Source organism: Phyllobates terribilis, unplaced genomic scaffold, assembly GCF_046119375.1.
Source record: "Phyllobates terribilis strain yellow unplaced genomic scaffold, ASM4611937v1 Scaffold_3__8_contigs__length_932513732, whole genome shotgun sequence".
Taxonomy (NCBI): domain Eukaryota; kingdom Metazoa; phylum Chordata; class Amphibia; order Anura; family Dendrobatidae; genus Phyllobates; species Phyllobates terribilis.
In genome coordinates this window covers 113393170-113406137 of record NW_027362763.1, presented here as the reverse complement: position 1 = coordinate 113406137, position 12968 = coordinate 113393170, and the positions used below count along the sequence as shown (strand labels likewise).

At 50.1% G+C, this 12968-nt stretch overlaps 1 protein-coding gene across 1 annotated transcript; it reads right to left on the bottom strand.

The window, feature by feature from the left end:
* Nucleotides 1–3835: 3835 nt before the first annotated feature.
* LOC141258486 (interleukin-17F-like) lies at nucleotides 3836–4293 on the bottom strand. The gene is made up of 2 exons (XM_073673479.1): nucleotides 4208–4293; nucleotides 3836–4070 (listed from the first exon to the last, which is right to left on the bottom strand). Exons 1-2 carry the CDS (start codon nucleotides 4291–4293, stop codon nucleotides 3836–3838), a joined length of 321 nt encoding a protein of 106 aa, XP_073529580.1.
* Between the last annotated feature and the right edge of the window lie 8675 nt (nucleotides 4294–12968).

Sequence of the window (12968 nt, the reverse complement as noted above, 5' to 3'; positions counted from 1 at the left end):
CTGCAAGGCCAAGCGCAGCGACCTTCTACAGCCGGATCCAGAATGACTGTATGTCAAACCTGACACACCCGTGACATCCCTAGTTCCTAATTCTTTAACTAGTTAGGATGCAATACTACAGTTCACCTCTAGTAGCCACTAGTGAAAAATTTGATTACCTGTCACAATCACAATAATAGTCGATCATTAGTGATCCAGTTCTCAATCTACGTCCCATTGGTTTACACAGTCTGTAAAATTACCCTTCAGAAGGAGACTGGTATCTTTGTTCTGCCTGCCACTGTTCTCCTACACGTGTGCAGACTTCCATTTCTTAAGGGGACTTATTTTCAGTCAATGTCTATGGCATCTAGGTTTTGTAAATGACCCTCCCCACTCCCCCATATCAATTATCAATCTGTGGTTTTGCAACCACGTGAGTTCCAATACTGTGCTATGGTCCACAGTTACAAATGTCTTTATAATAATTCCGATTGTTGGATGTCAGTTGATGTTGAACCCCACCGGTGAAGAGGTCAATATAGTAAACCTGGAAAACCCCTACAATGCATTGAGTTTATGGCAGCTAATTGTCATCATGTAGTTGATGGGGAAATATAACAGGTACAGTCTAGGGGTACAGGAGACATTTGAGCTGATAAAAGCTGAGTGTGCATGGTGATAGATAGCGGCTCTGTAAGACTAAACTTACCTTGTGGCCGGAGTCTGTAGAGCAGAGTTACTGTACATGTCCAGACTCTCTGACCAGGTCTATGCAAAAGTATGAAAAGTGATATAGTAATGTGAAATTCAGGCCAACACTCCCTTTTTTCCACTTTATTTAATCCATATAAACACAACCAAATTTAAGTGGCTTCTTACAAAAACAGCACATGAAAAATGTACAAATGCCATCAGCAAAACGTACTTCAGCCAGACGACAACGCGTTTCTGAGCTCTACGTTTCTTAGTTTGATCCTGAAAAATTCCACAATACTTAACACAGGATATCTGAGTTCGCAGATTCGTAACACTCAGGTTAAAATGTGCATAGACAAAATATATAGATAAAACCTGTAAAAACCACAATGTGGATAATGCAGATAAACCAACCATACAATAAAGTAAAAACAGGAGCCAAGGCTGTAAGTGCGGGGATTTCTGTGCTTGGGGATCATACTCGATACTGGATAAATTGAGATGTGAAAATGTTGTATCCATTTTTTCATCATTTGCAGATCACTAACACGTCTCTCCGTCCTGTGATTTCCATAGTTCCACGACTTTTCCTTCTTAGTGTTGCAATTTCAATGTTGAGGATTGTAGTTATGCTCAGTGTTCTAGTATTAAAGTAAATAATCCGACCTCTGATTCAGATTTATGGGATGGGAGGTATTTAATATTAAAATCCAAAAAGCCTCCCTGAAATCCAGCCCCTGCACTTGAAGCACACAGGCCCATGCTGCTCTCCCACACCCACAAGATTGGGGTCTTTATTGAACATATGACCCTGCCTCACATTGGAGAAAATCTATATGTGGTGCCCTGCTGCGCAATGGTGCCACAGATCCCAGAGGGGTGCATGGACGGATTTCTCCACAAGAGGCCCTCACAGCATACACACACCTCCACCTTCCACCTCAGACCACCAGAGGAAGCCCGATAGGGATATAAATAGGGAAGGTGGAGTGATTCAGCAGTTCCTGCTCAGACACAGAAGGAGTGAGTCTGTGAGTTAGTTCTCCTCAGGAAGAGAGTAGAGACAGAACAGTCTGGAGTCCACAGCCAGTTCCTGCAGAGTGAGACACAGAGAAACAGGTCAGTCTGCAGTGGAGCTCAGTCAGACTCAAGCAGCTCGAGTTAAGTGAGCTAGGAGCGTTGCTGACGCTCAGAGAGCAGCAGAAGAGGCAGCCAACCAACTGCCAGTGTGTATAGCCTAGTGAGAGCCCGAGTATGCCGAAGGCTAGAGGAGTAAATAGCATTGGGGGCAGAGGAGCTTTACCGGCTCACCCCAGGAACCATATACCGGACATCGGGTCTGAGTCTGCAGGGATTCTTTACACCCAGCAGAAGACAACCAGAACCCCTGGCGAACTACATGTCCCAGGAATACCAAACGCTGACTGTTATACCAGGGTCAGGAGTTACCGAGGCCCCATATACCAGGGAGTGTGTACTCCAACAGAAGGCCCTACCACAGGATCTGCTGGTGCAGAACAGAGACTAAGTTAGGCCTAGCTCCAGGCAGGCCAGAGACTAACACTAAGCGGCGAAGAAACAGGAGGCCTTACACCTGCTCACTGGGGAGAGTCCTGCAGTGCACCCCTCACCCTGCAGTGCTCCGGACAGTACCTGCATTTCCACCAGTAAAAGGTACAGAAGCAAACCGTGTGTGGGTGTGTCCCCTGTTCTTCCTTGGACCCGGCTGGGTCATCTCCATATTGTGCACCTCGTCAAACATCGCTGCCCTGAGGCCTAGCTCCACCTGTGGGGAGCTACACCATCATAGCTGCCATAACACCGGCCTCAGTGGACTGCCGCAGCGCTGGTGATCCTCACCAGACACCACAGGTGGCGTCACGAACTTTGACATTTCATTTTCCCCGTTTTTAAGAGAGACCCCAGGGTACGGGCCCGGGAGCCGACCACCGCGACCTCCCCCAAGACCAGGCATTAAGTCCCTGGCGCCGAGTAGTCCCCATCCCCTGGGTGCCACATTTACATATGGGACAAAGGGACCTTTTTGGCTCCCCTAGTCTCTAGGGCACGAAGGAAACAGTAAACCCTGCACTTATTATAGGCAAGCCCCTGGGAGAGGTGGGTTTTTGGTGGTGTGTAGTAATGGACTTACCAAAAACTTTCATCATAGCTTTTTTTATCAGAAAACTGGAGTAATCTGCTTTGAAAGGTATTAAAAAAAATTGAGCAAAGAGGAGTTGTACAGAAATGTTCCCACTTTTAAATTTTATTTCGCTAGTTTGAAGAAACTCCGCCAAAATGGGCAGAGCTAGAGAGGAGCCGGGACTGGATGGGACATGGCTATGTCCACCTGTCAAATACTGCAAGAGCGTTGGCGTTTCTTCTGCCAGTAATGCTACTTCAGTCCGTGCACAACTTTAGTCTTAATATATCGGCCTCACAGTATTTTATAATGGCCAAAAAACTGATTTTCAGCCATGTCAGAAACTTTCAAGATAATTTATAGTCTGATCCGCCATCTTGTCCGTGTCTTGGAAACCTGAGAATGAGCGCTAGTCTCGGCAATCCAACAATCCCATACACAATGAGGGGTCCGCATACTTGACCTCCAGTCCATTCATTATGGAGCCCACATTTGGGATTAGTGGGGTCTTTAGTGATTGGGCCCCAAGCGATCAGTAATTATCCCCTGTCCTATGGATAAGTGATAACGCACCATCTTGTTCCAAACCTTTAAGGTGAAGGCCCATTTGCACATCGCCTGTAGAGCATCACACAGATTCCCTCATATTACGGAGCTGCAGACGTTCTGCCATATTAGATTTATTTTTATGGAGGAACTTTCCCTAGAAACATTGTATTGTAATCTAAAGAAGAAAAGACGCCTCCATATGAACTTGAGGACACCTGAAGGAGCAGCATGGCCCTATACAATGAGAATATACGGCATGTGTCCTCTGATGATACCAGTATGTTCCACCATAACATGGACCTGTGTAATGGACAAGTAGCTACTACCAAACCCCAAAACCTATTGTAACCAGAGATAACACTATAAAAAAATTAAAGTTGCTTTTATTTTATTATTTAAATAAAAAATTCTCAAGAAATCTTAAAAGTTGACAGTCAGGCGTCCATCATCCATATTTCCACGCATTCAGTAATAGCTGATGGTCGGTCTGACACATGTGCAGCCCAGAGTCACCACCTCGCCCTCCAGTCTGTAGGAGAAGCTGCAGCCTTTCTGCTCCCGTCGTAGGACCATCACCTCCTGCTGGATGGGGAAGGAGATCAGGTCTGGACTTTCATGGCCATCAGTGTCTACACAAGCAAAAGTCAGACAATCGGCCTCGGCAATGACGACAGGGAACCTGTTGGTATCTGTGCTGAGACTGGGAATAAAAATACACAGTGAGAGAAGCTGTGTAACACCTGGTCCATGTCCGCGCTCCTTGTTCTTATCCTGCAGATTCTCGAGGCTTTTTCTTCAGTCTTCTGCTCTATAAATCTCCAGTTTCTCCCTCCATACAAGGTTATTCTGGGTGATGTCAGAGCCGCGCCGTGCGCTCTCAGCTTCTCTCCTTCATGTTTTATTTCTAATAACTGCAGCTGCATCTCCCTCCTCCCCTGAAGTCTATTTGGGGACAGGGGAGATTTCTGAACGGTTACTGGGAGCTTGTAGGCAGGAAAAGAAGAACGAGAGGCGGCTAGAAGATGGGAAGACGTTATTCTCCACTAAAGGGGTTATAAAAACATCTCGACAAGCTATTCCCTGCTATTGTAACTCTACTGAAAAGATTATTTTCTTTCTATACTTTACTAGACGTCCTTCTACAGGAGACTCCGGGAATCTCCACCGGACTGTATCACTATTCAGCGCTGCTTGTAATGTGACAGGTTGTGATATTACCTGTATTCCCAGGGGGACAGAGAGCGGGTGTGACCGTCCTCCATCTGCTCCGAGCCGTCCATAGAGCTGCTGTCAATCAGACTGGTGTCCACTGTCATACTGGTCATCTCTGTCTGCCCTCTAGAGGGAGCTCTTCACCCCTAGATCCTTCCTGATTATGGGGCAAATCCTCCTCTGGTAGAAAGGCCGATGAGCTGAAGGAGACCAGGACGGCCACCTGAGAGATAGGGAAAGATGGGGAGAACATGGAGAATAATTCACATCATTCCAAAAATAGGGGAAACTTGTCTTGTGCAGATGACGTTTGCCTTGAAGGGGTTGTCCCCTTTCAGAATAGTGACTATCATGGGCTACAGTGGCTGTAACAAAACAAACTGAGTATTACTCCCCCTCCCTGGGTCTAACTCCAGCTCTCCGCTGCTGCCTGATCTCTGCTGATTGTCTGCAGCACTGACATCACATCAACAACTCTACAGCCAATCATGGCTGTGTTCAGCTCACTGATTGGTTGCAATGCTGTCAACTTGATGTCAGCACTGCAGACAATCAGCACAGACCAGGCAGTGTCGGAAAGATGGCGTTAGACCCGGGGAGGGTGAGCAATACCTGGTGTGTTTTCTTATTTTATATATATATATAACCCTTTCTTATAACCCCTTTAGCAAGGCTGAGTCTATTATCTTCCTTTAGAGGGGGAATTACAAATATTATGTGTCCTGTCCTGAAATGTAACGTCACCACTAGTGATGGGAGCAGCGGTAAATCAGTGAATAAATGAAATCTTCTACATCTTTGTGTTATTCCACTTTGTGTTTCATCTCTCACCATCTTCAGGATCTGTTTGATGTCAGTGAATGAGGACGGTTCTGTTTCCATTCGGAGGCCGTAATCCTGCACATTGCTGCTCCTGCTCTCAGCGGATACATTGTATCCAGTCTAGAAAATGCTCCTGAGCAAAATATATATCAGGACTAGTGTTGAGCATTCCGATACTGAAATATCGGGTATCGACCGATATTCGCGGTATGGGAGTTCTGATACTGAGTTCCGATACTTTTAGAATATAGAATACCGGAATCGGAAGTTCCCATAATGCCTGTGCTCTGCAGTGTCTCTGAAGGATGACAAGCTGGATGGCAGCGCTCAGCTTACTCTACTTGTCATTTAATGTTAAAGGATTTATTTAAAAAAATAATAGTGTTTTCATGCACCGTCTCTTTAAAAAAGTCGGCCGGCAATTCAGCAGCGGTACCCGACAATTTATAACAGAAAGAATAGAGCATCACACATAGATTAGAAAGATAGAAACATGTCAGTCACATATATAAGAAGTACAGTGATAGTGTTGATTACTGTACTTGTCATTTAGTGTTAAAATAAAGGATTTATTTAAAAAAAAATTGGCGCGGGGTTCCCCGTACTTTTAGGCTCTAGCGGAGGTTAAGCAGACGGCTGGGGCAGATGTTTGAAGCCTGGGAAGGGGGTAATACCCACGGAGCTTCCCAGGCTACTAATATCAGCCTTTACTAGCTATTAAAATGGGGGACCGCCCCAAAAAAATGACGTGGGGTTCCCCCTATTTTAATAGCTAGCAAAGGCTAGGCAGACAGCTGGGGGCTGATATTAATAGCCCAGGAAGGGTACCATGAATATTGGCCCCCTCCCAGGCTAGAAACACCAGCAGTCAGCTGCCCCAGAAATGGCGCATCCTTAGGATGCGCCAATTCTGGCACTTAGCCTCACTCTTCCCATAGCTCTTGAGCAGGAGAATTTTCCCACGCTGTCAGTGACGTGCATGACGTGAGCTGAGTTCATTGGACATGAACTCGGCTCATCTGGATGCGGTCACAGCGAGACACTGAGGAGCACAAGCATGTCTGCGCTTCTCAGTCTCTGCGGCATGGCAAGCTGGATGGCAGCTTTCGGCTGCGATCCAGCCTGTCATGTGAATGTGACGCGCCCCCTGGGCCTATGCTGTGCTGCTATGCAGGGGGAATACCCGGAACCGGATCGCTGGGGGTTGTAGTTCTCCGTGGCGGTGACCCGGTCCGTGCCCAGGGTGGTCAAACCAGTGGCAGTCTTAATGGTGTTATAATAAGTGTCCGACTACGCCACCCGTGGATTGCGGTCAGTGGGGACCGCCGCTGCGCTGCAGACCGCTGAGGCTGATGTTGTTTGCGCAGCCAAGAATGGGATAACTCCCCACGGGAGAAGTATTACCTCAGGGCAGCTAGTGTAAGAGATGATGGTGGTGATGGTGTGAGTGTCCCAGTACTGATGGTGCTGGTGCGGCGAGGAACCACAGAGACGTGCAGCTGCAGTTTTCAATGCTTTACTCACAGTTCTTTATCAGGTCACTTGTGCACAGTTAGGACCGCCCGAGCCGTGCTGCGTTCACCAGGTGAGGGACTCGGTCAACTCCCAGGCAATTCCAGAGTGTGGTTCAGAGCTCCCCTCTCTTCCTTTCTACTGGCCGTCCCCACCAGTGACCCACCTTTGTCCAGCTTCCTCGGGCCTTCTGTTGGCGAAACCTCTCCCGGTTTCCCTGACCCTATACGGTATGCCTTTCTGGTGGATGTAGTGAGGGGTCGCACCAAGATGTGGTCACAACCTCCGGTTTTGGCTGAGGATTAGTCGCCTCCACCAATTCGGGTTCCGGTACCCTGCTCTGCCAACCCTTCACCCTATATCTCCTGGACATATGGGCTCCCTGTCAGCCCTCTCTGGCTGAACTCCTCTCTGAACTGACCACGGGACTGAACACTGTTCTAAGATGGTGCCCACCTTATATACCTCCCTCTATGTGTGAGCCCAGGTGACTAGCAACCAATGGGCTCCTACCTATGCCCAGAGACCCACCCCTATCTGCTCCTACACCACTGGGTTTTCCTCCCACCCCCCCACTCCAGCCAGGAACAGATGCTGTCTTGCCTGCACTTCTGTCTAGTGGGAGCACCGTTGAGCTGTCCCTCGGAAATGGGGTGTGTGTGGTGCATGCAGCTTACTGAGTCCTGGTCCACACTCCATCCTTACCCGGGAGTGGAATATCACACCTCTGGTTTGAGGTGCAATACCCCTGTAGCAGCCGAGTCCTCGGGGTGCTACAAATGTAGCAGAGCTGGAGCCGTCCTGGGAACCATGGAAAGGTAAGGATACGGTTGGTTTATTATTTTTCTTTTATTGCAGGAGATCATTGGCTTCAGCTGGAATGGGCGTGATGGTAAGTATGGTTTAATGTAGAACAATAAAGAATTGTGTCTTTATTTCAATTAAAGGACTTTATTCTGGGTGATTGTGTTTTTTTTTTAACTTTGACTTCGATGCTGAATTGCATGGCCCCTCATCCGAATCCTGGTATGCATGCCTCCCTCATCCCCAATCCCGGTATGCGTGGCACCCCTCATCCCCAATCCTGGTATGCGTGGCACCCCTCATCCCCAATCCCGGTATGCGTGGCACCCCTCATCCACAATCCCGGTATGCATGGAACCCCTCATCCCCAATCCCGGTATGCGTGGCATCCCTCATCCCTATTCTGGTATGCGTGGCACCTTTCATACCCAATCCTGGTATGCGGTGCACCCCTCATCCCCAATCCTGGTAAGCGTGGCACCCCTCATCCCCAATCCCGGTATGCGTGGCACCCCTCATCCCTATTCTGGTATGCGTGGCACCCCTCATCCCTATTCTGGTATGTGTGGCACCCCTCATCCCTATTCTGGTATGCATGGCAACTTTCATCCCCAATCCTGGTATGCATGGCACCCCTCATCCCCAATCCCGGTATGCGTGGCACCCCTCATCCCTATTCTGGTATGCGTGGCACCTTTCATCCCCAATCCTGGTATGCGTGGCACCCCTCATCCCCAATCCTGGTATGCATGGCTCCCCTCATCCCCAATGCCATTATGCGTGGCACCCCTCATCCCCAATCCTGGTATGCGTGTCACCCCTCATCCCCAATCCTGGTATGCGTGTTTCCCCTCATCCCCAATCCCATTATGCGTCGCACCCCTCATCCCCAATCCCATTATGCGTGGCACCCCTCATCCCCAATCCCATTATGCGTGGCTCCCGTCATCCCCAATCACATTATGCGTGGCACCCCTCATCCCCTATCCCGGTATGCGTGGCACCCCTCATACCCAATCCTGGTATGCGTGTCACCCCTCATCTCCAATCCTGGTATGCGTGTTTCCCCTCATCCCCAATCCCATTATGCGTCGCACCCCTCATCCCCAATCCCATTATGCGTGGCACCCCTCATCCCCAATCTCATTATGCGTGGCTCCCCTCATCCCCAATCCCATTATGCGTGGCACCCCTCATACCCAGTCCTGGTATGCGTGGCACCCCTCATCCCCAATCCTGGTATGCGTGGCACCCCTCATCCCCCCACTATACATACATCCCCCAAAAAATAAACAGTTATACTCACGTTTCTTCTCTGTACCCCAGCGCTGCAGCGTCCTGTTCTGCCGGAGGCCGGGGGAGGAGTGCGGCGACAGAGCACCGCGCTGTAAATGTGCCTTCAGTAAAATGGCACCGGATAGCGTTATGCGCATGCGCTGATCTGACGTCTCACTCCGCACCCGGTCTCCGCTGAAGAGAGGTACCGCGGCAACGCTCCTCCCGGTCAGGTAAGTATGTAAGTATGGCGCCGGAGATCGCAGTGTGCTTTCAGTGCCTATGCATACCGCGCTCTCCGACGCCATACACCTCCTCTTACCGGTAACGGCTGGATGCGGTCTTCTGTGTGGAGCTTCGGACAGAGACCCGCATCCCCGGTTATATTATAGATACTGTAATTTACAGGACAGTGAGGTTTCTCCAATGTTCAAGAGGGAATGTTGTTAGAAAGGGTTTGTCGAATTGTGAGACAGATATTACTGCTTAAATATATTGTATTACTTATCATTGCAACCAGTATAATACTCCAGAGCTGTATTCATAATTCTCTCGGATCAGTAATGTAATGTATGTACACAGTGACTGCACCAGCAGAATAGTGAGTGCATCTCTAGGGTATAATACAGGATATAACTCAGGATCAGTACAGGATCAGTAATGTAATATATATACACAGTGACTGCACCAGCAGAATAGTGAGTGCAGCTCTGGAGTATAATATAGGATGTAACTCAGGATCAGTACAGGATAAATAATGTAATATATGTATACAGTGACTGCTCCAGCAGAATAGTGAGTGCAGCTCTGGGGTATAATACAGGATATAACTCAGGATCAGTAATGTAATATATGTACACAGTGACTCCACCAGCAGAATAGTGAGTGCAGCTCTGGGGTATAATACAGGATGTAACTCAGGATCAGTACAGGATCAGTAATGTAATGTATGTACACAGTGACTGCACCAGCAGAATAGTGAGTGCAGCTCTGATCAGCTGTTGCTCACTGTGGTGATTTAGGGTGTGGTGGCCGCAGATCCTGCTGTGTGCTCCAGCTCTCCTGAGAACCAACACCTCTCCACCTGGGGATCTGCTCTCTCTCCTACCCAGGGAGAGAGTGGGTTTCCTGGGATGAGTGATGGAGCCAAGTCCCAGGCTTCTGCTTCCCGAACCAGGCGGTGGGGGGCAGAAGAAACCAGCAACCGGCCTGCACATCGGAGGACTCGGGGGTGAGACCCTCCACCAGGAGTCGCAGCAATGTGGCTCCTACTCCCCCCAGGACTGTGGAGACTCCTAGAAGCCGCAAGGCTTCCAACATGGAGGAAAAGCCTGACAGCGCGCACGATGGTGCTCCTTCCGGAGTTAATCTGAGTGCTCACGGAGGTGAGGCCGACCTCACTGAGGGGGGTTGGGGGCTGCAGGGACCCCGGGAGTCTGTGTCCACCTATGCCTCCCGGGTCATGATCCACCACCGTGAGTATGAAGATGCAAGTAAGCTCGTCAAGAGGCTTTGGGAGGAGCTGCGCTGCACAAGCGCCAAAGCTGCAGGTGCCTCCAAACCGAGGAAGACAAAGCTCCAAGCAAAGGTAAAGAGGCTCAAAACTGAGATTAATGTGCTGGATCTAAGGAAAGCTGCCATCAGGGAGCAGAGTGGTCCATTTAAAGAAAATCTGATAAATGAAGATTGTTTCAGAGAAATGGCTGATAACAGAGAGCAAAGGCAGATGGGGCTGCAGCCTGAGAGACAGGTGGATGATGAGAGTGATGATGACCAGCAGAAAGCCCCACCTGGCAGCCAGCAAAGTCAACCGCAGGCCACGTGCAGTGAGCTCCCTGCAGGGCAGGCAACAATGGCCTCCGGTCGCAGTTCTGCCAGCTCTGTGGAGGACAGTGACAGTAGCGGCAAGGAAGGGGCGCTAATGGCAGAAATAAAGCTCCTGGAGTCCCCAGTGTGCCTCCAAAACTTCCATCTTGGTGACGATCTACCAGAAGAGGCACCTGGGGGCCACAAAAAGCTGCAGGAAGTGGTAAGCTATGTATATGCCCCCCTCCCTGTACCCCCTGAGTCAGCGGCAGGCTCACCTCGCTGTATAAGCCCCGTTGCCCAGCCCAGCCCGGGTTCTGCTGTGGATCCGGTGCAAAGTCGCGGGGAGATTACACAGCGTGGTAGTGAGGCGCAGAGCTCCGTCTCTGCTTGTAGTAGCGGGGACGCAGCAGGAGGTGCATCAGCCGAGAGGCTGGACAGTGATGGCGGCCCAGCGGCGCGCGTTCGGTCAGACCATGATGCTGCGGTGCGCTCCTCAGTGGGATGGGGGAGCAGCCCGGTGTCGGGGGCAGCTTCGATAGCCTCGGCGCCTCTGAATGCTGTTGCCGCTGATCACTTAGTTGAGAAGCTGCGACAGTGTGAGGGGGCTGCTGGGGCTGAGCGTTCCAGTCCTCCCATGAAAGTGTTATTTTGTGTTGGCGCCACTGGTCAGGAAGATCCTGATGCTAAAGATCAGCAGCGCCTCACAACAGCTAAAGATCAGCGTCGCATCTCTACAAATGCAAAACAGCGGAAATTACCGACTGATGATGTGGAGGGCACACATAAGACCAGGGGTGAGGTCTCCTCCAGTTCTATGGAGGGGACTGAGCCCCTTGTGCCTGATGATGCTGAGGTCAAAATGTCATCCACCATTGTTACTGGTCTAGTAGGAATGAATGTGGTGGTGGGTGTGAATGAGGCCAATTCATTGTCCAGTGGTGTGGTTGCTGGTTTGGTGGAGGGTGAGATGGAGGTGGGTAATGGTGATGCTGTTTGGGCTTATGTAGTCACTGGTCCGGTTGCCCCCCCGGTGGTGGCAATACCTGTCCAAAGTTATGCTAGTGTCACCGCCGGGGCAAATAGGGCATCCTCCTCGTCTCCGGGCTTTGGGGACAGCATGTTGCAACGGCGCCTTCTGGAGGCTCTAAAGAAGGGGGAGAGATCACTAATGGTAGAGGGTCGAGAGGTTGATCTATACTTCTGGATAGAGAGGCATGGCCTCGGGGCCTTCCGAGAGCAAAAAGGGGGGGATACAGTGTGGTCCCTCCCAACAGCCGGGCCAGGCAGTGTGCGTAAGAATGTGGTCCGTCTTCGGTGGAGGGGCAGTGATGCATGTCCTCCAAGGTCTAAAGTTGTGGAGCTCCTGCTGAGGATGGGCTTCAAGGCTATTGACATCTACGCCTTGATACATCCCTATTCCACGCCTGAGTTTGATGTCAGCTTTGTTCAGCCGGAGGGGCTTGAGCTCTTCTGGACGAATTATGAGTTGGCAAAAAATGAGCCCGGCTGGCGAGACTTTGCCGTTCAGGCAGTGTCTCGCCAAAACCAAATCAAGAAAGTGACCGTGATGACTCGTAACGAGTCACTTTCTTGTTATGACATCATGACGTGGCTTGGTCGGGATGGAGAGGTAGTGGAGACGCCAAAGAAAAAACGCGACGAGTTTAGTATCTGGTCAGGGTCCTGGACATTTATGGTAAAACTTAAGCATTCAGGTGGTACGGTTGCCCACATTCCAACATCTGCCTTCCTTGGTATGGATCGTATGGTGTTCTACCAGGGGCAACCGAAGCTCTGTCACAGGTGCGGCGACCCCACACACTTCAGTGCAAACTGCACTGTGCAGAAATGTGCGTTGTGTGGGGGTGTCGGCCATCTTGCTGCCTCTTGTGTGGAGATTAGGTGCCACCTGTGTGGTGAGTTAGGTCACCTATTCAGCCGTTGTCCTCGCTCCTTCGTTAATGCAGTTGAGACCCCGGTGGGAGAAAGCCGTGAGGCCGATTCTGCTGGGGAGGGGACTAGCAGGGGTGGGGGAGATGAGGGGCCAGGGAAGAAAAGCAATAAAAGACGCCTGCCCAGCTGAGGCATCTAGACAAGTGCAGACAGGAGAGGTAGTAGTAAGTCAGAGTGGTGGGAGATGTTCAAGAAAAGGGTGGCGAGATTC

Excerpts from the sequence above, each read along its gene's own strand:
- LOC141258486 (XM_073673479.1), bottom strand. The coding sequence starts at position 4,293 with ATGCAGCTGCAGTTATTAGAAATAAAACATGAAGGAGAGAAGCTGAGA. Across the intron at positions 4,071-4,207 it reads ACATCACCCAGAATAACCTT|TCTCAGCACAGATACCAACA; the intron begins GTATGGAGGGAG and ends TTTTATTCCCAG.